At 43.8% G+C, this 27,770-nt stretch overlaps 1 protein-coding gene across 3 annotated transcripts; it reads right to left on the bottom strand.

Moving 5' to 3' along the window:
- Positions 1-1,074: 1,074 nt before the first annotated feature.
- Positions 1,075-26,558, bottom strand: LOC115198429 (UPF0687 protein C20orf27 homolog). 3 transcript variants are annotated; one of them, XM_029760353.1, is made up of 6 exons: positions 26,380-26,558; positions 15,710-15,788; positions 12,534-12,688; positions 10,785-10,923; positions 9,945-10,070; positions 1,075-2,715 (listed from the first exon to the last, which is right to left on the bottom strand). In XM_029760353.1, exons 2-6 carry the CDS (start codon positions 15,726-15,728, stop codon positions 2,615-2,617), a joined length of 540 nt encoding a protein of 179 aa, XP_029616213.1. In that variant the 5' UTR covers positions 15,729-15,788; positions 26,380-26,558; the 3' UTR covers positions 1,075-2,614. The 3 variants fall into 3 exon arrangements, with proteins under 3 accessions (XP_029616213.1, XP_029616214.1, XP_029616215.1); XM_029760354.1 differs by having other exon boundaries at positions 15,710-15,776; XM_029760355.1 differs by lacking the exons at positions 12,534-12,688; positions 15,710-15,788; positions 26,380-26,558 and adding an exon at positions 11,115-11,596.
- Between the last annotated feature and the right edge of the window lie 1,212 nt (positions 26,559-27,770).

The following is a 27,770-nucleotide window of genomic DNA, read 5'->3' as shown; positions in this document are numbered from 1 at the left end:
ATTCTGCAAGGGAGATGCTATGTCCCTATTCTCTACCCTCCTCCCAAAGTAAATGTGCACTTGCACACTCCGAGTCATTGATTTAAGCATTGAACTGGTGTGAGAATTGTTTGGAGGGAGTTACCACCATTGTTAAGTTACATCCATGACCGGAGCGTGCTAGTGCATACTTCGAGAGAAGGGCGGAGATCCAGGACAAAAAGATTCTAGAGAGGTCTTGCCATTTCGTTCCCACCCGGTCACACTGGCCTCATGGTTGCTGGCTGGGGAGGAGAAGGAACAGGAACAGGAACTAGAACAGGAACCGAAATGAGAGAGACTGAGCACAGACAACGGAATTCTCTGTGGCCGTGTCAACTAAGTGGACTGACTGTGAACCGTGTGTGTGTGTGTGTGTGTCAACTAGGGTACTACTGGGTCATGTTTACATCCCCCTCATCCAAATGAAGTGATTGTGAAGTTATGCATAAAACACGTTATGCATTTCAAAAAAAGAAGCAAAGTCAATTTACACAAGGGGACTGGGACATCTAAAGGGGACGGAATCGAGTCTTGCATCTTGGGTCTAACGGCTAGTTACGGTCACGATGGAACCAGAACACGAGAGCAGCCATGAAGTACTGGCCAGGCTTTTATAGTCGAGGAACAAAGAGCACACACATGCGCCAACCTAGAGAAGTCTTGACCGTTTGTAAGATCTTAATCTGTGGTTGCAGTGTTAGGGCAAGTTGTGCCATGATCGGGACTGAGACAGGGACACACAAGGATGTGTGAGGTAGAGGGAAATGGAGGTGAAGCAAGAGCGAGACAAAGGGGACTAGGAAAACGGGTGCGTCCGGGTAAGTGGGGGGGGGGGGTCAATTTTCTGCCTAATCTATGGATCTGTTCCAATATCTAGACTACAGCATACCCATAGCCTATGTGAAACGCTATAAACCTCAGACGATAGATGTATCCTGTAGTCCCATTACATCCAACAGAACACAGTAAAATGGTACAGTAAGGACCACCCTCCAGCGAAAAAAAATCACAGCGTTATGCAATAGTGAAAAAAGCACAGTTATACAAAAGTACTTATTTTTTCAAATACATAAACTTTATTCTTTCATGGCGTAACAAAATAAGAGCGATCACAACAACAAACATCTATAAGGGAACATGTATTGTGTAGTGTATTGACTGACAACATGCGCCACCCCTCCTAGTACAGTAATCCCTCATTACAGTAACCTAAGAACCAGGGTTGGGGTCAATTCTGGAAGTACAATGAAATTCCAATTCTTTTGAACGCTTTTCACTTGGAAATGTGGAATTTGGTTTGCTTTCTGAATTGACCCAACCCTGCTAAGAACAGACATGATGCCCATCACAATGTGGATGGAGAGTATTATTTTGATCAGTCTGACTGCATGAACAATAGTGCCCCCCTCTTTTTCTACTCTTAACCCGTCGGTGGGACAAGATCGGATGGTGTCCAAACGCGAATCCACGACCCGTTTCACAATCATTTGAATTCATGGCAGGGTTAGGGTCAATTCAGAAAGCAAAGCAAATTCCAATTCCGAATGATCCACATTGAAAAGCATGAAAGACAATTGGAATTCCAGTGTACTTCGTGAATTGATTGGAATTTAAATGAAATTGACCTCAACCCGGGAGAGTGGATTTAGTATGGACACCAGATAACAAGGGATTAAGACGTTATAGAGCCTATTATACACAAATATAAAAACAATTAAGGGCGAACACATTTAACACATGTAGATTGTGTGATTTGATAAAGAAAACAGGTTTAATTCCACTTAGCTATGTGAAATACAGAGACTGATTGTACTAGATATTCTTATTTGATGGGAATTTACAGTGACTAACTATACTTCTTACTAAGAGGTTAGGTTGCAACAAGAGTATGTAGTGCTCAGAGGGGATGGTGAGGGGGTTGGGGGAGGGAGGGCAGGTTAGTGAGTGGTAGATGGATTATTTTGTTCCATTTTTATTTGATTTATTTAACCTTTTATTTAACTAGGCAAGGGATAGAAGGCAGTTGTTGATGGTAAAAGCTGTACAGCAACGTAGGCACTTGCAATTGATTCATAGCGTATAATTATTATTATTATTATGAACTTAAAATAAGTCATTTTCAATCCCTCCATGTTAGATGGGAGGGATACATTTAGTGGTCTTTGTCGACCCCTATGGGTACTTTTAAAGCCAGGCTGGGTGAAATGGGCTGAAAATTGTTAGCGTGAGCTTTGCTGCCCCCTATAGGTTTACTCAGAAAACACATTCAACACAACATAGGGGCACGCAGTGGAAAGGCATGGGCAGTTGAAAAACGTATATCGTCGCAGTACTAATGACAATTAAAAAAATAGTACCTGTTTCAATGCATTTCAGATACATTAACTAACTAGACTGGAGGTATGCTCAACAGAGATCTGATCACATTAGCCTTGCTTTAAAAAACAAACTACTGTCCATTTCCTAATTTCATCCTCCTTTTGGACCAAAACATCTTGAATGGTCAGGGATAGTTTGGAGTGGATGATGAATTCCAATATATGTGGCACTGTCTTTTTGTTTGAGTGTGTGTGTGTGTGTCACATTGCCTGGTCTAGTCAAATCCTTGCCAGTCACTCTGTTCAGAGTCGTACTCCAGCTCCACTCCCAGACAACGCACTCCTTCCAACAACATGGGTGTACCATGGTGACGGTCTGGAAAACAGAGAGAGAGAGAGAGAGAGAAACAGAGAAAATAAAAAAAGGGGAGAGAAAGAAAGAGAAAATAACATTAGGTTATTTCTCAGAAATGGTTTAGTCTACAAAATCAGACCAGTGCCAGTCCTCTATTACAGTGTGTGCTAGTAAAGTAGAGTGAGAGAGAGAGTCAGTAAAAGCCCAAAAGGATTTAAGCTGTGTGATCTGTTTCCCGGCCCCTTCACACACACACACACACACACAACCATCCCCTTCCCCATCGCCTGCCTACAGACGTTCATGTTCGCCTCCCCACTCTGTACCTACGTCCCAAAATCACACCCTATTCCCTATGTAGTGCACTACTTTTGACCAGGGCCCATAGGGCTCTGGTCAAAAGTAGTACACCAAATAGATAGTAAGGTGCCATTTGTGACATTGCATGTGAATACGAACGCTCCCATCTACCCATCTAACAAGCTCCACATTTATGTGTGATTCACTTAGTTTCACTCAAGTTATCACATTATTGAAGTCATCAGTGACGCCTAACCCATGCTGTTCAGACGCACCAGGAGGTGGCAACAGCACACTACTACATAATTGTTCTCAACCTATTATCCAAAAACGAATTGATAGTAGCAGTATCTGACTCCAAGGCGCTAGACAGTTACTCAATTCAACAACACTACACCATTGCCTTGCCTTGTTTGGGAAGACAATAACTAGTTGGCTACAGTAAAACTAGACTGCCGCATCCAGAAATAACTGACACATTTCGGTTGAATGTGTTCAGTTGTTCAACTGACTATGTATCCCCTTTCCCTTTCTTATTTAGAAATTATATTATTAGAGAAAGGAGGGAGGTGGTTTTCAGCACTTGTGTACACAGTAAATGATGAGGGTTCACTGTACAGCGTGGTTCTCAAACCTCTCCTCAGGGACCGCGGACATTCCCCAATTTAATTGTATCCTTGAACTAGCTTGACTAATTCACCTATTCAAGGGCTTGATGATTAGTTGACAAGTTAAAATCAGTTGTATTAGATCTGGAATAGTTCAAATACATGGAACAGCGGTGTGTCCCAGATGAGAGGTTTGAGAACCACTACCTCTACAGAGCACATACAGCACGATACAACACAAGTACTCATTTTTAGGACGGACAGAAGGTTTGTAATCGTTCCAAGATGGCGTAGCAGTCGACCCGTGTGTTGTGTTTGTCTTATCCCGTGTATAAATAGCCGCTTTTAAATTTTCTCGTATACATTTTAATCTCACTTTTTATCTTCGAACTAAATATACTTTCCTGCAACCCGCCTCACCCAATTTGGTACAGATCTGATATTTTTATTCCTTATAACTGGAACCTCCACCAGGAGCTAGCCAGCTAACTAGCTACTAGTCTTTGTTAGCCACGGCTAGCGGTCTTCACCTTTTAGCTCGGACACCGCATATCGGACAGTTTCTCCCTACCACGTCACCGGATTCTTGCCACTCTGGATCATTACACCAGATCATCGCAGCTAGCTAGCTGCTACCGAGTGGCTACTGTTAGCTAACGCCGCTGTCCCGATGCAAGCACCAGTTAGCCTTGAGCTAGCCAAGAGCTAGGCCCATATACCAGCTAATTCTAGGGCTACAATACCTATTTTGCCAATTGGCTTTGTTTCTGGACCCTTTAGCTTTCTAAGCTCCGTGTCTCCCACTCGCCTAGCCTAGTACTGACTACTGAACGGCTCCCTGACTCACCTATTGCTGTTCTTTGGACCATATGATCACTCGGCTACACAGCTGATGCCCCTGGACTGTTTCAGTAACACGGTACCTCATTTTGTTTATCTGTCGGCCCCAGCCTCGAACTCAGGTCCTGTATGTACCTAACTGACCCGCTCTGTCCATTCATCGCCATTTACCCGTTGTTGTCTAAGCTCTCCCTATCAACACCTGTGACCGCTTTATGCCTCTCTCTAATGTCAATATGCCTCGTCTAGTCCTTATTGTGTTATTTCACTAGAGCCCTCAGTCCCGCTCACCTTGCCTTAGACAGCTCTTTTGTCCCACCCCCCACACATGCGGAGACCTCACCTGGCTTAACTGGTCCAACCAGAGACGAAACCTCTCTCATCATCACTCAACGCCTAGGTTTACCTCCACTGTACTCACATCCTACCATACCCTTGTCTGTACATTATGCCCTGAATCTATTCTACCATGCCCAGAAATCTGCTCCTTTTACTCTCTGTTCCCAACGCACTAGACGACCAGTTCTTATAGCCTTTAGCCGTACCCTTATCCTTCTGCTCCTCTGGTGATGTAGAGGTTAACCCAGGCCCTGTAGACTCCAGTACCACACCTATTCCCCAGGCACTATAATTTGTTGACTTCTGTAACCGTAAAAGCCTTGGTTGCATGCATGTGAACATCAGAAGCCTCCTCCCTAAGTTTGTTTTATTCACTGCTTTAGCACACTCCGCCAACCCTGATGTCCTAGCCGTGTCTGAATCTTGGCTTAGGAAGGCCACCAAAAACTCTAAAATGTCCATCCCCAACAACAACATTTTCCACCAAGATATAACTGCCAAAGGGGGCGGGGTCGCAATCTACTGCAGAGGTAGTCTGCAGAGTTCTGTCATGCTATCCAGGTCTGTGCTCAAACAGTTTGAGCTTCTACTTCTAAAAAGCCACCTTATCAGAAATAAGTCTCTCACTGTTGCTGCTTGCTATAGACCCCCCTCAGCCCCCAGTTGTGCCCTGGACTCCATATGCGAATTGATTGCCCCCCCATTTATCTTCAGAGTTCGTACTGTTAGGTGACCTAAACTGGGATATGCTGAACACTCCTGCAGTCCTACAATCTAAACTAGATGCCCTCAATCTCACACAGATTATCAATGAACCTACCAGGTACAACCCCAAATCCGTAAACACAAGTACCCTCATAGATATCATCCTGACCAACCTGCCCTCTAAATACACCTCTGCTGTCTTCAACCAGGATCTCAGCGAACACTGCCTCATTGCCTGCGTCCGTAAATGGGTACGTGGTCAAACGACCACCCCTCATCACTGTCAAACGCTCCCTAAAACACTTCAGTGAGCAGGCCTTTCTAATTGACCTGGCCCGGGTATCCTGGAAGGATATTGACCTCATCCTGTCAGTAGAGTATGCCTGGTTATTCTTTAAAAGTGCTTTCCTCACCATCTTAAATAAGCATGCCCCATTCAAAAAAATGTAGAACTAAGAACAGATATAGCCCTTGGTTCACTCCAGACCTGACTGCCCTTGACCAGCAAAAAACATCCTGTGGCGTACTGCATTAGCATCAAATAGCCCCCGCGATATGCAATTTAGGAACCAATATACACAGCCAGTCAGGAAAGCAAAGGCTAGGTTTTTCAAACAGAAATTTGCATCCTGTAGCACAAATTCCCCAAAGTGTTGGGACACTAAAGTCCATGGAGAATAAGAGCACCTCCTCCCAGCTGCCCACTGCACTGAGGCTAGGAAACACTGTCACCACCGATAAATCCACGATAATCGAGAATTTCAATAAGCGTTTTTCTACGGCTGGCCATGCTTTCCACCTGGCTACCCCTACCCCGGCCAACAGCTCTGCACCCCCCGCAGCAACTGTCCCAAGCCTCCTCCATTTCTCCTTCACCCAAATCCAGATAGCTGATGTTCTGAAAGAGCTGCGAAATCTGGACCCCTACAAATCAGCTGGGCTAGGCAATCTGGACCCTCTCTTTCTAAAATTATCTGCCGCAATTGTTGCAACACCTGTTACTAGCCTGTTCAACCTCTTTCGTATCGTCTGAGATCCCTAAAGATTGGAAAGCTGCCGCAGTCATCCCCCTCTTCAAAGGGGGAGACAATCTATACCCATATTACAGACCTATATCCATCCTGCCCTGCCTTTCTAAAGACTTCGAAAGCCAAGTTAACAAACAGATCACCGACCACTTCGAATCCCACCGTACCTCCTCCGCTATACAATCTGGTTTCCGAGCTGGTCACGGGTGCACCTCAGCCACGTTCAAGGTCCTAAACGATATAACTGCCATCGATAAAAGACAGTACTGTGCAGCCGTCTTCAATGACCTGGCCAAGGCTTTCGACTCTGTCAATCACCGCATTCTTATCGGCAGACTGAACAGCCTTGGTTTCTCAAATGACTGCCTCGCCTGGTTCTCCAACTACTTCTGATATAGAGTTCAGTGTGACCAAATCAGAGGGCTTGTTGTCAGGACCTCAGGCATTCTCTGTGGGGGTGCCACAGGGTTCAATTCTCGGGCTGACTCTTTTCTCTGTATATATCAATGATGACGCTCTTGCTGCTGGTGATTCTCTGATCCACCTCTACACAGACGACACCATTCTGTATACATCTGCCCCTTCTTTGGACACTGTGCTAACTAACCTCCAGACGAGCCTCAGTGCCATACAACTCTCCTTCCGTGGCCTCCAACTGCTCTTAAATGCTAGTAAAACTAAATGCATGCTTTTCAACCGATCGCTGCCCGCACCCGCCCGCCCAACTAGCATCACTACTCTGGACGGTTATGACTTATATATGTGGAAAACTACAAATACCTAGGTGTCTGGTTAGACTGTAAACTCTCCTTCCAGACTCACATTAAGCATCTCCAATCCAAAATGAAGTCTAGAATCGGCTTCCGATTTCACAACAAAGCCTCCTTCACTCATGCCCGCCAAACATACCCTTGTAAAACTGACTATCCTACCGATCCTTGACCTCGGCAATGTCATCTAAACAAACTTCAGTTAGTGCTAAATACGGCTGCTAGAATCCTGACTAGAACCAAAAAATTTGATCATATTACTCCAGTGCTAGCCTCCCTACACTGGCTTCCTGTTAAGGCAAGGGCTGATTTCAAGGTTTTACTGCTAACCTACAAAGCATTACATGGGCTTGCTCCTACCCATCTTTCCGATTTGGTCCTGCCGTACATACCTATACGTACGCTACGGTCACAAGACGCAGGCCTCCTAATTGTCCCTAGAATTTCTAAGCAAACGGCTGGAGGTAGGGCTTTCTCCTATAGAGCTCCATTTTTATGGAATAGTCTGCCTACCCATGTGAGAGACGCAGACTCAGTCTCAACCTTTAAGTCTTTACTGAAGACTTATCTCTTCAGTAGGTCCTATGATTAAGTGTAGTCTGGCCCAGGAGTGTGAAGGTGAACGGAAAGGCTGGAGCAACAAACCGCCCTTGCTGTCTCTGCCTTGCTGGTTCCCCTCTTTCCACTGGGATTCTCTGCCTCTAACCCTATTACAGGGGCTGAGTCACTGACTTACTGGTGTTCTTCCATGCCGTCCATGGGAGGGGTGCGTCACTTGAGTGGGTTGAGTCACTGACGTGGTCTTCCTGTCTGGGTTGGCGCCCCCCCTTGGGTTGTGCCATGGCGGAGATTTTTGTGGGCTATACTCGGCCTTGTCTTCGGACGGTAAGTTGGTGGTTGTAGACATCCCTCTAGTGGTGTGGGGGCTGTGCTTTGGCAAAGTGGGTGGGGTTATATCCTGCCTGTTTGGCCCTGTCCGGGGGTATCATCGGATGGGGCCACAGTGTCTTCTGATCCCTCCTGTCTCAGCCTCCAGTATTTATGCTGCAGTAGTTTATGTGCCGGGGGGCTAGGGTCAGTCTGTTTCATCTGGAGTATTCTCTTGTCTTATCCGGTGTCCTGTGTGAATTTAAATATGCTCTCTCTAATTCTCTCTTTCTCTCTTTCTTTCGGAGGTCCTGAGCCCTAGGACCATGCCTCGGGACTACCTGGCATGATGACTCCTTGCTGTCGCCAGTCCACCTGGCCATGCTGCTGCTCCAGTTTCAACTGTTCTGCCTGCGGCTACGGAACCCTGACCTGTTCACCGGACTTGCTTGTTGCACCCTCGACAACTACAATGATTTTTATTATTTGACCATGCTGGTCATTTATGAATATTTTAACATCTTGACCATGTTCTGTTATAATATCCACCCGGCACAGCCAGAAGAGGACTGGCCACCCCTCATAGCCTGGTTCCTCTCTAGGTTTCTTCCTAGGTTTTTGGCCTTTCTAGGGAGTTTTTCCTAGGGAGTTTTTCCTAGCCACCGTGCCTCTTTCACATGCATTGCTTGCTGTTTGGGGTTTTAGGCTGGGTTTCTGTACAGCACTTTGAGATTTCAGCTGATATACGAAGGGCTATATAAATAAATTTGATTTGATTTATAAAATAGCCTCCAACACTCTACTCAGCAAATTAGATGTAGTCCATCACAGTGCCATCCGTTTTGTCAGCAAAGCCCCATATACTACCCACCACTGCGAGCTGTATCCTCTCGTTGGCTGGCCCTCGCTTCATATTCATCGCCAAACACACTGGCTCCAGGTCATCTAAAAGTATTTGCTAGGTAAAGCCCCGCCTTATCTCAGCTCACTGGTCACCATAGCAACACCCACCCGTAGCACACACTCCAGCAGGTATATTTCACTGGTCATCCCCAAAGCCAACTACTCTCTTTGGCTGCCTTTCCTTACAGTTCTCTGCTGCCAATGACTGGAATGAATAGCAAAAATCACTGAAGCTGGAGACTTATATCTCCCTCTCTAACTTTAAGCATCAGCTGTCAGAGCAGCTTACCACTGCACCTGTACACAGCCCATCTGTAAATAGCCCACGAACTACCTCATCCCCATATTGTTATTTATTTTTGCTCTTTTGCACCTCAGTATCTCTACTTGCACATCATCATCATCTGCACATCTATTGCTCCAGTGTTAATGCTAAATTGTAATTATTTCGCCACTATGGCCTATTTAAATAAAGGTGAAATAAAATTAAATGTAAAAAAAGTGGTGACTACAACTTTTAGTTTCATGAAAATTGTGCAGGTGATCAGATCTCACAACGCCTGGAGAAGTGTTTATCATCTCTCAGGAACCACACTGACATGATACAGAAATCAGATCTACACGTGCTCACATCTCAAAGTACTGCTATATCATTTTGGTCGCTAAACACTTCTCCAGGCATTGCGAGATCTCCTGCACAGCGTGACTGCAATAAAGACGACTTGGAACAAATTGGTTTTGTTATCATGGCTGTAACTGTAGACTGACCTGCTGCGGGGTGAGGTTTCCCCTTGGTACAGATCTAGGATCAGGATATCCTTCCTCAATCCCAATCTTAACCATGAGTGGGAAAAAAACAGAGTCTAGGGACAACTTCCCCCTACACTTACCCATGACACGGGCTTGAACCTTGACCCCCACACATACTTCCTCCTGGCTCTCACTGACCAGCATCACCTCCTCACATAGCACCCCCTCCTGGTGGGCCATGTACTCACACGTCACTCTCAGACCACCTGGGGGGGGAAGATGGGAGGAAGGGAGAGAGGGAGAGAGAAAGATACTTGTTATGACTGCAATAATTGTATTTTTTGTTTACTTTTCCCTCTCTTTTTTCTGTATTTCTCACTTCTTACACTCAATGAAGTATTGTTGTTTCTTCTTGAATGGGTAGAGTGGACAGAGACGCCAGACTCACAGGGCCAGGGGAGCGAAATGTCAACCAGAGTGGAAAAACTCTGGGGTCAAGCACATTAACGCAGCTGGCCAACACTACAAATAACACACACACACACACACACACGAAAGTAGAAGGTCATGGTATCCCAGCAGATGGTGGAATGGAATGGCACAACTAACTTAAGTCAACGCTAGAACAAACTACTGTAGTGAGTGAGTGGTAATAAAAACCCTCATTACGAACTACAGAAACCCCCTGGGGGATGTTAGCAATCTTTCAGTGTTTCCTGTACATATTAGATGTCCAGCTACTATAAAGAATGACTGATATGAAGGTCTGGTCAACTGGAGACTGGACAAAGATCAGTGAATTTCAAAAGGGTTTGGATTACGTCTGGGTGTAGGGAAAAGGCTGTATCTGAGGGTTGGGCTGACAGCTACGGTAAAACCGAAGCATGGGCTAGTAGGTCGAGGTAGCTGGGGCTGGAGTTAGATGGACGGGTGGGACTGGGACTAGGTATGAGGCCGGCTTGACCAAGACTCGGACATACCCTCTGCTACAGGAGTGATATCGGTGATGCAGATGTGCTGGTTGGGTACAGGAGCTTGACACACAGCCTTCCCCAGTGACGGAACCTCAGGGAGGTTGAAGACAATCTCATACTTGTGCTGGGTCTTCAGAAAACCAACCTGAGGGAGAGAGGGAGAGAGGGTGAGAGATGAGAGATGAGAGATAAAGAGAGAGAGAGAGAGAGAGAGAGAGAGAGAGAGAGAGAGAGAGAGAGAGATGGACAGGAGACAAAAAAAGAGACTATTAATTCACCATATACACAAATGCCCAGGAAAAGCATTTTCGAGCAATAGAAGATAATTAGAGCTACCCTGCAAAGAAGCTTCCGGTTTTGAACATGCACATCCTTAAGTTTCATCTGATGACAAAAATTGCTACAAAAAGAAACTTGCTTTTCTCTCTCTGATAAACATCCTGTCTGGTTCATGTGATTTCATAAAAATGACAATGCAATTTAACAACAGCGAGAAAGAGAGTGAAGACTAAAAAAACATAAAAAATACAATTAAAAATGTCGAGCAAGCAAAAAAAGCTGCAAGAGAAGAGATAAGGAGGGAGAAAAGAGCAAGCCAGAGGAAGAGAGAGGAGCCAAAAGATAACCCTCAGCACTTCCAGTGAGTCTCGAATGCCTCAAACAAGCAACCCAAGCCTCAAATGCCCCTCTAGCAACGTCAAATAAAACACAGAACAAGTGAAGAAGATCGAGAGGGAAAAGTGTGACAGAAACAAACAAACAAAGCCAGTGCTTTGATTATACAGCTATGCAGCGTATCGTCCATCTCCAACCACCCCACACACTACAGCCCACCACATCTGATCGACACAAGCCCGGTTGCCAGTCGCGCCTCTGGCTACGGTTGGTCCCCCCCCCCCCCTTCGCGCCTGTTTCCATGGCAACCCTGAGGTTCCTAGTGGGCAGATGAGAACTTCAGACACGCGGCACATTCAACCCCGCCGTCTGTCTGGTGGATCCCGCTTCCCACACCAGGGCAGTGGAATAAAAGGGCGGTCAGAACAGCACAGCCATACTGCCCAAGCCTACTGTTACAGTGCTGCAGAGACTAGAGGTTCTCTGATCCACTTCAATGCCTGGTTCCACATCTCCTTGTGCTGTATAGCCAACTTGGTAATTTGCAGCACAAACAGATCTGTGACAAGGCTAATGGCTCCTCAAACAGTCCAAAAAAAATGGGGCTAGCTACTAGCGAAGTGGAGATTAGTTTAGTTTACTAGGATCCCACTTAGCTGTTGCTCATGCAGCAGCTACTCTTCCTAGGGTCCACTAGCTATGGAGCCCAGGAAGTGTAGCTGATTGAGTTTTTCTTGGACAGGTCACATGGTCAGGATAAACTCAGGGCCCTAACGTGAACAGTTGATGGTTGGAGGGCTATGGGAGCAGGTAGTAAGGAGAGATCTATCTGGCATAAGTGGAACTGAACCTTAAAAACAGAGACCGGAAATGAGAAGAGATGAGAGAAAAGCTTCTTGGCCAGGTCGCCTCCCCTTAGTTGTCATACAGGGTGAACTTCTCGTAGTTTAAAATGGCAACACTGGCTGTATTGACTTTTACAAAGTAAAGAAGGGTGACTGTGGGACTACTAGAGATTTCAAGGGGTAAGTTTCAGAGTATCCTAGCTCTCTGGGTGTGCCGTTTTTGCCAACTGTTATGGTCATTGTCACGCCAGACATGTTAAATTGCCAATCCCCCCCCCCCCCCCAAAAAAAACACCTTGACCATGAAGTTCCCATCGGGCTGAGGGATCACCATGACGACAGAGTCGCGGAGCTTCTCGTCAAAGTGGACATGGGAGGGGGTGCCGGCGGCAGCAAGAGCGGTGGCTGGCTCTTCTGAGAAACTGACGCCCCCCGCCTTTGCCGCAGAGCCTGAGGAGAGAACAACCACCTCAGTATACATAAACAACAGCGTTGACACACACCTTCAGTCACACACACACACACACACAAAAATCACACACAAAATTGCAAGGGCCTCTGGTACAACAGTTCACTATGCAAGCTATTTTCTTATGCCAGTGACACTCAGGAATAAGTCACAAAAATAAAAATGGTTTTCTTTACAAGCGAGAAGAACATGGCAACTTGAACGTTTTGATTGTAAACCCACTTATTTTCTGCCCGTCTGGGGTGCGTGTCATTCTGGTGCCTTCAAATGTCTGGGAAACTCGGATCCCTCTTACACTGAACAAAAATATCAACGCAACATGTAAAGTGTTGGTCCCATGTTTCATGAGCTGAAGTAAAATATCCCAGAAATGTTCCATATGCACAAAAAAAACTTCTCAAATTTTGTGCACAAATTTGTTTACATCCATGTTAAGTGAGCATTTATGCTTTACCAAGATAGGCCACAGCTGTCAGGGGGATGGATTATCTAGAAGCTGATTAAACATGATCATTACAAAGGTGCACTGTGTGCTGGGGACAATAAAAGGCCACTCTAAAATGTGCAGTTTTGTCACAAAACATGGCCACAGATGTCTCAAGGGAGCATACAATTGGCATGCTGACTGCAGGAATGTCCACCAGAGCTGTTGTCAGAGAATTTAGTGTTCATTTCTCTACCATAAGCCACCTCCAATGTAATTTTAGAGAATTTGGCAGTACGTCCAACCGGCCTCACAACTGCAGACCACTTGTATGGCATTGTGTGGGCGAGCGGTTTGCTGATGTCAACGTTGTGAACAGAGTGCCCCATGGTAGCGGTAGGGTTACGGTATGGGCAGGCATAAACTATGGACAACGGACACAATGGCATTTTATCGATGGCAATTTGAATACGCAGAGATAACATGACGAGATCCTGAGGACCATTGTCGTGCCATTCATCCGCCGCCATCACCTCATGTTTCATGATCATGCACAGCCCCACGTCGCAAGGATCTGTACACAATTCCTGAAAGATGGAAATGTCCCAGTTCTTCTTTGGCCTGCATACTCACTTGAGCAAAATTATGGTAACTTCCCAAAGTTCCCCGGTTTTTCAGAAATCCCAGTTGGAGGATTCCTGCTTATACTCCAGTGATTCCAATCTTCCCATTTCTGGAAAACCAGGGAATTTGGGGAAAGTTGCGGTACAGAAGAACAACAGAACTGTTATGGAAGTGTGATGTATAAGACGCGTAACTCTTGCGACGCCCCAATCATCTCTCCTTCCTCCCAAAGTGTACACTTGTTCCCTTCACTGATTTGAAAGGAAATTACTGGTATAAAAATATGGTTGAAACTCCCTCTAACCCATGCCTAGACCAACCCAATGCTATTAAGATTTGTGGGAGGTAGTGAAATGTGTACACATCAGGAGAAATGATTGGAACGCACCCTCCGAGTAGCTCTGTGTCCACTCCAGTATGAAGCCTAGCTACTAGGCTACGCTAAATGTGTGGATTCAGACAATGCTAAGAGATCCACAGCCCTTCAAACAAGACCGTTTGGTTAATCCACATTCTCTGGACACCAGCCCAAACAGCACTTCGGAGCATTTACGTGAGCCTGCCTCAGGACTATTCCATTGCGCCAGTCAATGACCTTCCAGGACTCTCTCTCCCTCCATTCTACATCCCAGATGCATTAAAAATACATTGAGGTGAAACCAAATTAGAAAGTCCCTCATTCAGTCTGTAGCTTAAATGAAATCAAAGTGAGGACGAAGACCCAGGGAGAGCTGAGCTCTTTGTGCGCAGAAACAATCTCCTCGGGGACCGGGGTTATTAATGACAGTGACCAGTCTCGCAGCTGGTGTTCTCTTGCTGTGTTTCTATGAGGTTCCCTGAACAATTCCTGCTTATCTGTCATGTGCATCATATTCATTTCACACTGTCGCTCACACACACACACACACACACACACACACACACACACACACACACACACACACACACACACACACAGACACACTTCAGGCTTAATTCAGTCAAGTCCACATTGTGGTTTTGCCCACAACTAGAATCCCCTCACATGATACGCGTCCAACGACTAACTGGATAATTGTAGTCCTCAGAATAAAGACGTAGTACGTGTGCATTGTAAACAAAAGACATGGCATACGTAAACATCACCATGTAGGGTTTGGATTGAATTCCAGCCACTGTCTCCCAGGTCTTATTCTCTAGTCTCATGTTGCCTGTACCCTTCCTGATTATCACTTCTTTAAATTACACACTTACTAAGTATTTGTATACTGTTGTGCTGTTATAACATAGGGGAGGGTGAGAGGGAAAGAGGGAGGCAGAGTGAGAAATAAAGAGGGGGAGAGCCTTTACCATCTCCATGCCAATACCTCCCGTGTTGCTGCCACAAACCCTCCGAAATCCCAAACCAAAAACTATTACAGGTTTGAGTACTGTGTGCTGTTCGATCAGTGAAAAGCCTGATTTTTGGGTGCTTTATTTTGATAGCAAACTTAAGGACAGTGATGGAGCCCTTGGAAACTGGGCCCATAGGTCTCTAGTCAGAAGTAGCGTACTATCTCCGGTCCTCAAGTACCCCTAACAGTACATATTTTTGGTGTGGCCCCAGACAAGCGCACCTAATCATCAAGCCCTTGACAAGTTGAATCAAGTGTTTTTGCACGGGGTTACAACAAAAGTGTGCGCTGTTTGGGGTACTCGAAGACCGGCGTTGGGAAACACCGATCTAGGCAATAGGGTACCATTTCGAAAACAGACAGTATAAGGGAGACTGATGGGAACCTGACCCAGACATCGACAATGTCTGCCAACCCGAAGAAGAATAAAGAAACGTAGTAAAGGATTTAGGCTAAGGTTCACTCAGCTGCACCATGTTTTGAACTTGAACACACTTTTGAAATACCAATTCTTGCAATGAACGCCACATAATAGGGAAAACACACAAATCTCAGATCAACAAAACAAGTACGATACTTACTCTTCCTAGCAGTAGCCATGCCAGGGTCAATCCTACACAGAATCCACCCGTCACAGCCTGGTCATCTCTATGGCCCAGCCTCAAAACAACATGGAGAGACAGAGAAAGAAGATAAAGGACAGGATTCAATGATAAAGTATGAAAGCTGCCTCCCAAGTGGTGCAGTGGTCTAAGGCCACTAGAGATCCTGGTTCGAGTCCAGACTCTGTTGCAGCCAGCCGTGAACGGGAGACCCATGGGGCGGCGCATAATTGGCCCAGTGTTGTCCGGGTTAGGGGAGGGTTTGGCCGGCAGGGACGTTCTTGTTCCATCGCGCACTAGCGACTCCTGTGGCCGGCCGGGCGCAATGCACGCTGACACGGTCGTCAGGTGTACGGTGTTTTCTCCGACACATTGGTACGGCTGGCTTCCGGGTTAAGTGGGAATTGTGTCAAGAAGCAGCGCGGCATGGCTGTGGTTGTGTTTTTCGGAGGACGCGCGGCTCTCGACCTTCGCCTCTCCCGAGTCAGTACGGGAGTTGCAGCGATGGGACAAGACTGTAACTACCAATTGGATAACACGAAATTGGGGAGAAATACATAAAATAAAAAAATGTAAATAGCTAGAATCCATAGTTGCTACATCCATTTTGGACGTATTAATTAATGATATATACCCATTGATTCTTGAAGAATATAAACTTAAAAATGCCTCATAAGCATAATAAACTGTCGTACCCCATCAGAAGCCAAAATATGTGCTTGTTTTACACCAATGGTGTTCAAACAATGTAAATGTAAAACAAAAAAAACACTGTATAGCCGCAAAACGAGGGCCGAGACAATGCCAGTATCGCAGCAAGGAAACAAATCACAAAGCGGATTGAACTTTAGTTAAACATCCCTAATTTATTTATTTTCCAAGCTATAGCACACAATATTTTTACATACATCATGTTATTAAAGGACCAAAGAGTTTAGTGTCCTTTGTGTGTGAATTTTGGCATCTAAAAAAATATTGCGATAGTACTCAAAACATGGTTAGAACTATAATTTTTATATCGTGGATGGTCACTCCTTGCGTCCATAGCTCAGTCTATCAATTTAAGAGTGGTCACATTTGTCCAGGCCCATACCTCAGCTTTTTACCAAAACAGAGGTGGGGTGCCACTTTGTTATTGGTAAGGACTCTAGCTTTAACACAAGTAGGGAGGGCAAGAAAGAAAGAGCTAAAGGAAGAAAGGAAAAAAAGTGACGTAACAGTAATGAAATCAGGAAATAAATGCTTCTGAAAGACAAGCTAATATTTGTCTTTAATAAATCCTAGCCCCAGGTTACTAATTCTGCAGGTCAAAACAACAGCACCCAGCTGTGTGTGCCAGGCTCCATCTCCAAGGGACTGGGACTTGAATGAAAGAAAAAACAAAACATTCAAAGAGGATTACATGTAAACCCAAGGAGATTCAGATGGTTTGTTATTACATTTTCAGGGAAACTTCTCTCGCAGGTTTCTGTAAAAGAAAGCACAAAATAATACCCTAACAAAAAACCAAGGGAGGCAGGCATCTTAAAAAGGTTGTCGAAGGACGCAGCACTCTTAGTGATTGAAGTTACATCAAGTGAGGGTCATAGGGGGGTGCTGACATACTATGAAGATTAACAAGTTGCTCTGACTACCTGTTAACCACCGGCCTGAAAATAATTCCGGTAGGTTGAGGTGACCAATGACTAGTTTGTTTCACCATATTGCTTTTGCCTATTCAGTCGTTTCAGATCAGTCAGTAGCTACGGCAAGAGGTTGTTGTATTGTCCGAGCTGGCTAGCAATGTTGCTGCTAATTTAGTGATGCTAAACAGCAAGCTGACAATATTGAAATGTCCATGCTAGGTATGCTTAGTCTAAGAGATACAACAACGCACAATTTAAATTGTGTATCGTCTTGTATTTTGTACAGAATCTGATTCTACAAACATGCGCTTCCAACCCCTTGTGCCGCACAAGGTGGAGGTATATTGGCCAATATATTTACAAGCTGACGGTTAAGATGACACCATTTACAGTAAGCACGGAATAAAACATGATTTGGGTAGTGTTTGTATTGTTGTGTTATGGGGTTACAGGTGGATAGAGGTAGCCTGAGGACCACAGAGTACCCAAGCATGAGGGAGCGGACATACCTTGCGGTTACGGAGCACATCAAGATTGTGGGACAGAAACTAGCAAGGGACACAGAAAGGTAGACAATCAAGACTACAACAGTCATGAAATAATCACCTCATTATTCTCTCTGCAGATTCTCAAAACGCAATACAAAGACATGTGTACAAAAATCCCCTGTAAAGGCCTGCTATTGACAAGAATGATCTGTCAAAGTCAATGGGCTGGGGTAGGTTTACAGAGTACTTTGAGATGAGGAAGGGGATTTTGGTTGTGCTTAGACAGTAAGTGTACTGGTGTTTTTCCTCAATCTCCCATACACAACCATTCATACTGTGTAAGAACTGCCTTCCTAAGACTTTTCACACCTTCTTTAGCCCCCCCAGCCCATGCACTTTGTTGACTGCTCTTTATTTTCAAAAGCAGCTCCCAATGTCCCCTCATTGTCCCTAAACCAGCCTTTCTTAAAGTATGGGTCACGGCCCAAAGTGGGTCACGGACCTGTTAATGGTCTCAGACTACATGTATAATTATTTCATGAATTACTGGAATTGATTTGGCCAAGTACAACTGCACTCTCTGTTTAGCAGCGGTGTCCCTGCTCAGTTTGGCAGCTGTGCAAGTGGGCAGGAGATGCCCGTGTGCTTCGCGGTTTACCGGATATTTTTTCTGCCGTTTTCTTGAAGATCACTCCACGACCCACACACTGCAGCAGCACGATCGTCAGCTAGCAAGGCATTGTTGTCATTTTATAACAGGTGAGGATAAGCAGAAATAAGGGAGTACCGTCTCTCATAGTTGTCGATGTAAGTTTCTCTTTCAAACAATCCCCTCGTACACAGCTAATAGCTAGCTAGCTAACGTTAGCCGAAGCAAGCTAGTTAACTACTAATAGTTCAACCATAAGTAACAATACAAATGAATATGAAAAATGTTCAGGCCTACTGTACATCTTATTGTAGAAATGATTGTTGAAAACAAGTCTAGGTTGAAACTGTTGTTGTTAAAATACAAGTAATCATTTTTATTCTGACCTGGAATAAAATGATTGAAGCAAGATGCTTTTTGAGGCAAAAAAACACACAGTTCTGCGCTGCTCATCTACAGCAGGAAGAGATCTCCTGCCAGACTGAGAAAGCAGTAGATGTTATGATCCATTTTGGCACTACATACAGTAACCAGTCAAAACTTTGGACACACCTACTCATTCAAGGCTTTTTCTTTATTTGTCCTATTTTCTACATTGTAGAATAATAGTGAAGACATCAAAACTATGACATAACACATGGAATCATGTAGTAACCAAAAAAAGTTCAATCTAAATATATGTTATATATCAAAGTAGCCACCCTTTGCCTTGATGACAGCTTTGCACACTCTTGGCATTCTCTCAACCAGCTTCATGAAGAATGCTTTTCCAACAGTCTTGAAGGAGTTCCCACATATGCTGAACACTTGTTGGCTGCTTTTCCTTCACTCTGCGGTCAAACTCATCACAAACTATCTCAATTGGGTTGAGGTTGGGTGATTGTGGAGGCCAGATCATCTGATGCAGTGCGCCATCACTCTCCTTCTTGGTCAAATAGCCCTTATACAGCCTGGAGGTGTGTTTTGGGTCATTGTCCTGTTTAAAAACAAATTATAGTGGGACTAAGCGCAAACCACATGGGATGGTGTATCGCTGCAGAATGCTGTGGTAGCTATGCTGGTTAAGTGTGCCTTGAATTCTAAATTAATCACCGACAGAGTCACCAGCAAAGCATCCCCCCACCATCACACCTCCACCCCATGCTTCACGGTGGGAACCACACATGCAGAGATCATTCGTTCACCTACTCTGCATCTCACAAAGACACGGCGGTTGGAACCAAAAATCTCAAATTTGGACTCATCACACCAACAGACAGATTTCCACCGGTCTAATGTCAATTTCTCGTGTTTCTTGGTCCAAGCAAGTCTCTTCTTATTATTGGTGTCGTTTAGTAGTGGTTTATTTTGAGCAATTTGACCATGAAGGCCTGATTCACACAGTTTCCTCTGAACAGTTGATGTTGAGATGTGTCTGATACTTGAACACTGTGAAGCATTTATTTGGGCTGCAATTTCTGAGGCTGGTAACTCTAATGAACTTATCCTCTGCAGCAGAGGTAACTCTGGGTCTTCCTTTCCTGTGGCGGTCCTCATGAGAGCCAGTTTCATCATAGCGCTTGATGGTTTTTGCGACTGCACTTGAAGAAACTTGCAAAGTTCATGAAATTTTCCGGATTGACAGACCTCCATGTCTTAAAGTAATAATGGACTGTCAGAAGGAAAGAAATTCCACAAATTGACTTTTAACAAGGCACACCTATTAATTGAAATGCATTCCAGGTGACTACCTTATGAAGCTGGTTGAGAGAATGCCAAGAGTGTGTAAAGCTGTCAACGCAAAGGGTGGCTATTTGAAGAATCTCAAATATAAACTATATTTTGATTTGTTAAAGAATTTTTTGGTTACTACATGATTCCATATTTTTGATGTCTTCACTATTATTCTACAATGTAGAAAATAGTAAAAATAAAGAAAAACCCTGGAAAGAGTAGGTGTGTCCAAACTTTTGACTGGTACTGTACCTATGCGAGTCAGGCATCTCAACTCTGGCATACTTAAACCTCTCGGGTAGGTGGCACCTGGCCAACATCCGGTGAAATTGCAGAGCGCCAAATTCAAAATACAGAAATAGTCATAATAAACATTCATATAAAATACAAGTGTTATACATCGGCTTAAAGATTAACTTCTTGTTAATCCAGCGCTTTGTCAGATTTCAAAAAGGCTTTACGGCGAAAGCATACCATGCGATTATCTGAGGACAGCGCCCCGCTTACAAAAGCATACAAACATTTTACAACCAAGTAAAGGAATTACAAAAGTCAGAAATAGCGCTAAAATTAATCACTTACCTTTGAAGATCTTCATATGGTTGCAGTCACAAGAGTCCCAGCTACACAATAAGTGTTCGTTTTGCTCGATAAAGTCCCTCTTCATATCCCAAAAACTCAGTTTTGTTGGCGCGTTTGGTTCAGTAATCCACTGGCTCCAACGAGGTCAAAACATGGAGACGAATACATCCTAATAGTACCGGTAAAGTTCGTCGAAACATGTCAAACGATGTTTATAATTAATCCTCAGGTTGTCAATTGTCTAAATAATCGTTAATATTTAAACCGGACAATAGCGTATTCAATAGAAAGGAAAAACAACGAAGGGCGTGCGCAAACAAAATCGGTCACGCGAGCAAACCAGCTCTGCTTCATTCTACAGTCCACTTACAAAATGGTCTCAATCTTCCTAATTTTTCAGAATACAAGCCTGACACAATGTCTAAAGACTGTTGACATCTAGTGGAAGCCATAGGAACTGCAATCTGGGCCCTAACCCATTACATAGTCAATAGGCATTCAAACTCACATAAACAAATCACACTTCCTGGATGGATTTCCCTCGGGTTTTCACCTGCCATGTCAGTTCTGTTATACTCACAGACATTATTTTTTACAGTTGTAGAAATTTCAGAGTGTTTTCTATCCAATACTACTATGCATATGCATATCCTATCTTCTGGGCCTTAGTAACAGGCAGTTTACTTTGGGCATGTTTGTCATCCAAACTTCAAAATACTGCCCCCTACCCCAGAGAGAAGAAACAAGTGCAGACAATCTCAATGCTGAGCATGACCTTGGGTTGCGCTGTCAAATGCAAATAGTGTGGGTCAATGTAAATAGTCTGGGTAGCCATTTCATTAGCAGTTCAGCAGTCTTATGGCTTGGGGTAGAAACTGTCGAGGAGCCTTCTGGACCTAGACCTGTCGCTTGCCGTGCGATAGCAGAGAGACTAGGGTGGCTGGAGTCTGGACATTAGGGCCTTCCTCTGAGACCACCTGGTATAGAGGTCCTGGATGGCAGGAAGCTTGGCCCCAGTAATGTACTGAGCCATATGCACTACCCTCTGTAGCGCCTTGTGGTCGGATGCCAAGCAGTAGCCATGCCAGGCTGTGATGCAACCAGTCATGATGCTCTCGATGGTGCAGCCGTATAACTTTGAGGGTCTGAGGACCCATGCCAAATCTTTTCAGTCTCCTGAGGGGGAATAGGTGTTGTCGTGCCCTCTTCATGACTGTCTTGGTGTGTTTGGAACATGATAGTTTGTTGGTGATGTGGACACCAAGGAACTTAGAGCTCTCGACCTGCTCCACTACAGCCCATTCGATGAGAATGGGGTTGTGCTCCTCGATCCTCCTTTTCCTGTAGTCCACGATCATCTCCTTTGTCTTGATCACGTTGATGGAGAGGGTGTCGTCCAGGCACCACACTGCCATGTCCCTGCCCTCCTCCCTATAGGCTGTCTCATTGTTGTCGGTGTTCAGGCCTACCACTGTTGTGTCGTCAGTAAACTTAATAATGCTGTTGGAGTCGTGCTTGGCCACGCAGTCGTGTTTATTATGTGTTTACTATGAACAAACTGTCAACTCTTGAGTTATCTGCTTGAAATCCAACATAATGTCTAATCCCTCGAGAGGGACACAGTTCACAGGACACAGTTCTGCTACAATGACACGCAGGGAAAGGAATTATATTTCTGTATCTAGAATCCACTCCAAGAAGAACAGGCACCACACGGTATTTTCTGTATACTCTATTGTACAGTTTGAACAACAGTTGAACCGTGCCAGCATAACATCAACATTAGGATAGTTGAACATGCGTGCACAAGCAGAGATATCTAGCCTAATAGAAAGAAATATGGCATAACTCAACCTTTGCACAGCAACCAGGCGGTACAAATTAGTCTAGGTATGTAAGCAGACAGTGGATACCTACAGCCATGTCTATCAGGCATGCTTAGGCAAATATTTTCTATAGCACAACCAGCTTCAGTTTTAGAGATTTACAAAAGTTAATTGTATTATTGTTTCTCCTCACTGTTTGCTAGTAAACTTAGCTTGCTGGATATGCAATACTTGTTACTCTGTTTGGAATCCTATCTTGTGTCATGCCTATCATTTTGTGCGATTAAAATGCTTCCAAGGTCATAATCACAACCAATGTCAACCTTCATCAATGACGTTAAATAGATAGCTGGTAAAATTATTTACAGTTGCTGATGTTACATGTTTGCTAACAAGTTACAAAATGAGAGGCGTGGCTAACTAGCTAGTCAACTCCAGTCACGTGCTAACTTTTGCTGGTAAACCTAGCTTTAGGTGGCTGGTTGTAACATTGTAGGGTTGCAGTTTAGTAGCTAGCCATATCTATGACTAAAAAGAAGAGGTTTCACAATGGAGATACAATCGGCGATCTTTTGTAAAACCTCTATTTTTAGTAATAGATATGGCTACTGGTAGTTGTGTACCTAGCTAGCTAAATTAGCAAACAGAAAAATACATAGATTTCCCCCCACTGGATCACAGTATTATGTTAGCCAGCAATACACAATATCGGTTTGAGTAGATAAACTAAAGTTAGCTTGGTGGCTAGGCAATGCATTTGTCATCTGCCCTCTTGGTGCTGGTATCGGTAGTAACGTTAGCTGAGCTTCTAACTTTAGATAAATCCAAATCTTCTCCATATTCTGGTTGAAACATGTGTGGTTGAATGTCACCATGTAGCTAACGGATGCTCCATGGTCAAATTCGTGTTGATGAGAGGAATCACTTGAAGCCATTGTGTTTGGTCAGTTCTTTCCGTTTTGCGCAAAGGATTGTTGTTAGTGTCTGCCTCCTTTTCAAAAAAAGCACGGCTTGGGGGAGGGACAGGTGCCAGGGCATGAAGCACCGCCCAACACAAGTTGTAGTCTTTCAAAGACAGGGAAACATGTGTATGCTTGAATACTTAGCAATGAATCCATCGATAGGAACAACAAAAGTTGGCTCTATCGAACAATGAAAACCATATCTTCACCCAACCTATAGTGTGATCAGTATAACATAGAGCCTTTGCGAAATGCCACAAAGTAGGACAACATTAATTTAAATCAATACACCGGAAGCCATCATAGGGTGTATCATTCAGCGCGCAAAACGTTGACCTCCCTTCCCCCTAGGTAATTATGTGTGAAACACATCTCACAGTCCTAGAAATGCCTCAGACATGATGAAAACAAGCTCAGATTCCCACAGGGTGAAATTCCCCTTTAATTCTCTGTACTGGCCAACGATTATAAAGGCAATTCTGATCCAACCATAAACTCATACATTGTGCCCCAGGCCTGAGAGGGTGGAAGTTCAATATGTAGCTAGATATAGAAGGCTAACGTTAACTAGCTAATGTTGCCCATGAAAGGAAGTTAGGCTAGCGAGCAAGCGTCTTAGCCAAGTAGCCTAGGACAACAACAAAAATAAATGCGTGTACTGTATGACAGAGTCATAAACCGTTTCAACAACATGAAAGAGAGGAAGATGGCATTGGCATTTCTCTACAAGTAGGGTGAGTCAATGTTTTTTTACTCGCGCACACACACCATATTTAGCTTATGTTGATTGGACAAAAATGTTTTGGTATCTTTTAGTTGTCACTGTATTAGACTAAGCAGAGGTAATTTGATTATGTTGAAAATGTTGAAGTTGAAATGGTGCTGGAATAGTGAAGGCAGCTCCTGTTTTCTTTGCTCTCCAGTTTTGTGATGAAACACAGGTGTGGTTTAAGTCCTTCAGCCACCATCTTCTTATTGGCTCGGGCCTTAGTTCACAGGCCTTGCAACCGCAATATATAGGCCTAACAGTCAGTGGTGTAAAGTACTACTTAAGTCGTTTTGGGGGGTATCTGTACTTTACTATTTACAGGGCATTCGGAAAGTATTCAGACCCCTTGACTTTCTCCATTTTGTTACGTTACAGCCTTATTCTAAAATGGATTATTGTTGTTTTTCCGCTCATCAACCTACCCCATAATGACAAAGCGAAAACAGGGTTTTAGACATTTTTGCAAATGTATTCAAAATAAAAAACATACCTTAATTACATAATTATTCAGACCCTTTGCTATGACTCGAAATTGAGCTCAGGTGCATCCTGTTTCCATTGATCATCCTTGATGTAGAACTTGATTTGAGTCCACCTGTGGTAAATTAAATCGATTGGACATGATTTGGAAAGGCACACACCTGTCTATATAAAGGTCCCACAGTTGAAAGTGCATGTCAGAGTAAAAACTAAGCCATGAGGTTAAAGGAATTGTCTGTAGAGACAGGATTGTGTCGAAGCACAGATCTGGGGAACGGTACCAAAACAATTCTGCATCATTGAAGGTGCTCAAGAACACGGCCTCCGTCATTCTTAAAGGGAAGAGGTGAACCAGCAAGACTCTTCCTAGAGCTGGCCGTCCGGCCAAACTGAGCACCCGATGGTCACTGACAAAGCTCATCCCTACTGCATCTGATCTGGCAGACTCACTGAACACAAATGCATAGTTTGTAAATGATGTCTGAGTGTGCCCCTGGCTATCTATCTGTCAAGAAAATTGTTCTGTCTGGTTTGCTTAATATAAGGAACTTGAAATGATTTATACTTTTGATACTTGAGTACATTTTAGGAATTCCATTTACTTTTTTAATTAACTAGGTAAGTCAGTTAAGAACAACATTCTTATTTACAATGACTTTTCACCTTTACAACTTTATATTTGGTATCTATACTTTTACTGAAGTATGACAATTAGGTACTTTTTCCACCACTGATCAGATTATAGCACAAACAATTATCACAACACTTAAATTGTAATATGCTGGGAGTTTTTTTTGGGGGGGGGGGCTTGGATTGTGATTTTACCCCCACACACCGCTACTGCTTATAGCTGACTAATACAGTATTCCATTCAAACCAATTTCATAATGAGATAGATGCAGGGCCCGGGCCCGGGCCCGAGTTTGGGAAACCCTGGCCTAGAGCAGATACACACCGACAGCCGCATCATTTGGATATGTATGCAACAAAAGTTCAATATTCACCTTCTATCATTTCTGTCAAGCCGTTTACGCACACAGTTTGACGCATACGTTCGATAAATCCAACGTATGCACCACATCGAACGCAATGCTGCAAGGCAAACGCAGCGTTTCATTGGAAATGAATGTAATTCTGGTGTATCAAAATCCAAAAACACTGTCGGTGTGTTCGAAGCGTTTAACAAATCACTTATGCTACCAGTGACTATTATGGGTTCTAAAAAGTCTCTCACTTGAAATAAGTTTAGTCTACTAGTTAACTGAACCTTTTGGTAGATGTACGTAAGTTAATGTACATTTAGTCAACTGCAACAGTAAAAAAAAATATATCGTATTTCTGTACAAAAGATTAGTTCATAGTCTGATATTTCGATAATATGCGGATACGTCCTGAAACGAGTTTGTGCCTGCTGTCTTGACACGTGCTGTCTCTTCGGACTTGAAGAGCTTTGGCAAGTGGCAACCATAGAATTACTCATTTAATATATGATCTCTATGTTAGCAAACTCAGTTTGGAAATAATTATCACCGTATTTTGGTCTCCAAGAACTCACCTTGTAAATTCTGAAATTGAGGTTAAATGCGCACACAGTGCAGTTAGTGTCCAAGTCACCGAGAGACAAAATAATATGGTACCTCAAACAACGAAGAGGGATGAACAAATAATGCATCCACTCCACTGAGCTACGAATCAACACCCCTTTCGCTGGATTTCGACCCGCGCCAACTTCCGCATTTGTCACGTGGTTTGCCATCCAATTTAGGAGATAGTAGTAGCTATGGTCTATAGTAAATTACAGCGTTTGCCTATGTTTATGTATGTATACGATCAGACGTTTAATTCACACAAATAAAGTCTACATTAAGAACTATCGAAGGTGCATCGGTCGATAGTCTTTCCAACCACCTACATTAATTGTATTATGTCGCCCCTTTGTGGCCGCTTCTTGTAGCTGACGTGAGGATGAGATTCGGCAACTTGGAGGACAGTGGAAATGGATAAAATCGGGGTTTTATATAGTGATGGGTTGTTCGCGAATATGTAAACACAGCCTGTAGCTGCACTTACCTGACAATCACCATACAATCACCCTGCGTGAAAGTGCATTTAATTTCAAGTAATATAGGCTTCATTCTTGTCGAAAAAGGACAACCGTAATTGCTAAGTGTGATAGGTTAAATAGCAGTTACGTTAGAAACATTACAAAATAATATTTAGATACATTACAAAATAATATTTTTGTGTCTGTAAAACTAACTATGCGAGAAATGTGGGTGGAAATGATTTTATGTGCAAATATTAGCTAATACAACGTGTTATTGGAACACAGGAGTGATGGTTAAAAATAAAACAATTTGTACCGAATAAAAAATACAAGTTAAATGGGTTTCCATCACATTTTCAACTCTACTGATGGTTTCCTTGAAAATGTTGTGCTATATAGTAATTGTGGCCACTGGTATTGGCATTTGCGCTCTAGCCAACAGCGCGCAGATAAAGAGTGCACAGATAGCGCTGTTGGCTAGAGAAAAATGCCAATACCAGTGGCCACAATTACTATTTATACAATTACTGTGTTCCAATAACACGTTGTATTAGCTAATCCAAGTGTATCACTTAAAAGCCTAATTAATCATTAGAAAACCCTTTTGAAATTATTTTAGCACAGCTGAAAACTGTTGTTCTGATTAAAGAAGCAATGAAACTGGCCTTCCTTAGACTAGTTGAGTATCTGGAGCATCAGCATTTGTGGGTTCGATTACAGACTCAAAATGATCAGAAACAAATAACTTGCATGTTGCACGCATGCATGCTGACACGGTCGCCAGGTGTACGGTGTTTCCTCCGACACGTTGGTGTGGCTGGCTTCCGGTTTAAGTGGCATTGTGTCAAGAAGCAATGCAGCCTGGTTGTGTTTCGGAGGATGCATGGCTCTCGACCTTT

This window comes from Salmo trutta, chromosome 8 (genome assembly GCF_901001165.1).
Source record: "Salmo trutta chromosome 8, fSalTru1.1, whole genome shotgun sequence".
In the NCBI taxonomy this organism is placed as follows: Eukaryota; Metazoa; Chordata; class Actinopteri; order Salmoniformes; family Salmonidae; genus Salmo; species Salmo trutta.
The sequence above is the reverse complement of the archived record's forward strand: the minus strand, read 5'-3'. Positions and strand labels throughout refer to the sequence as shown.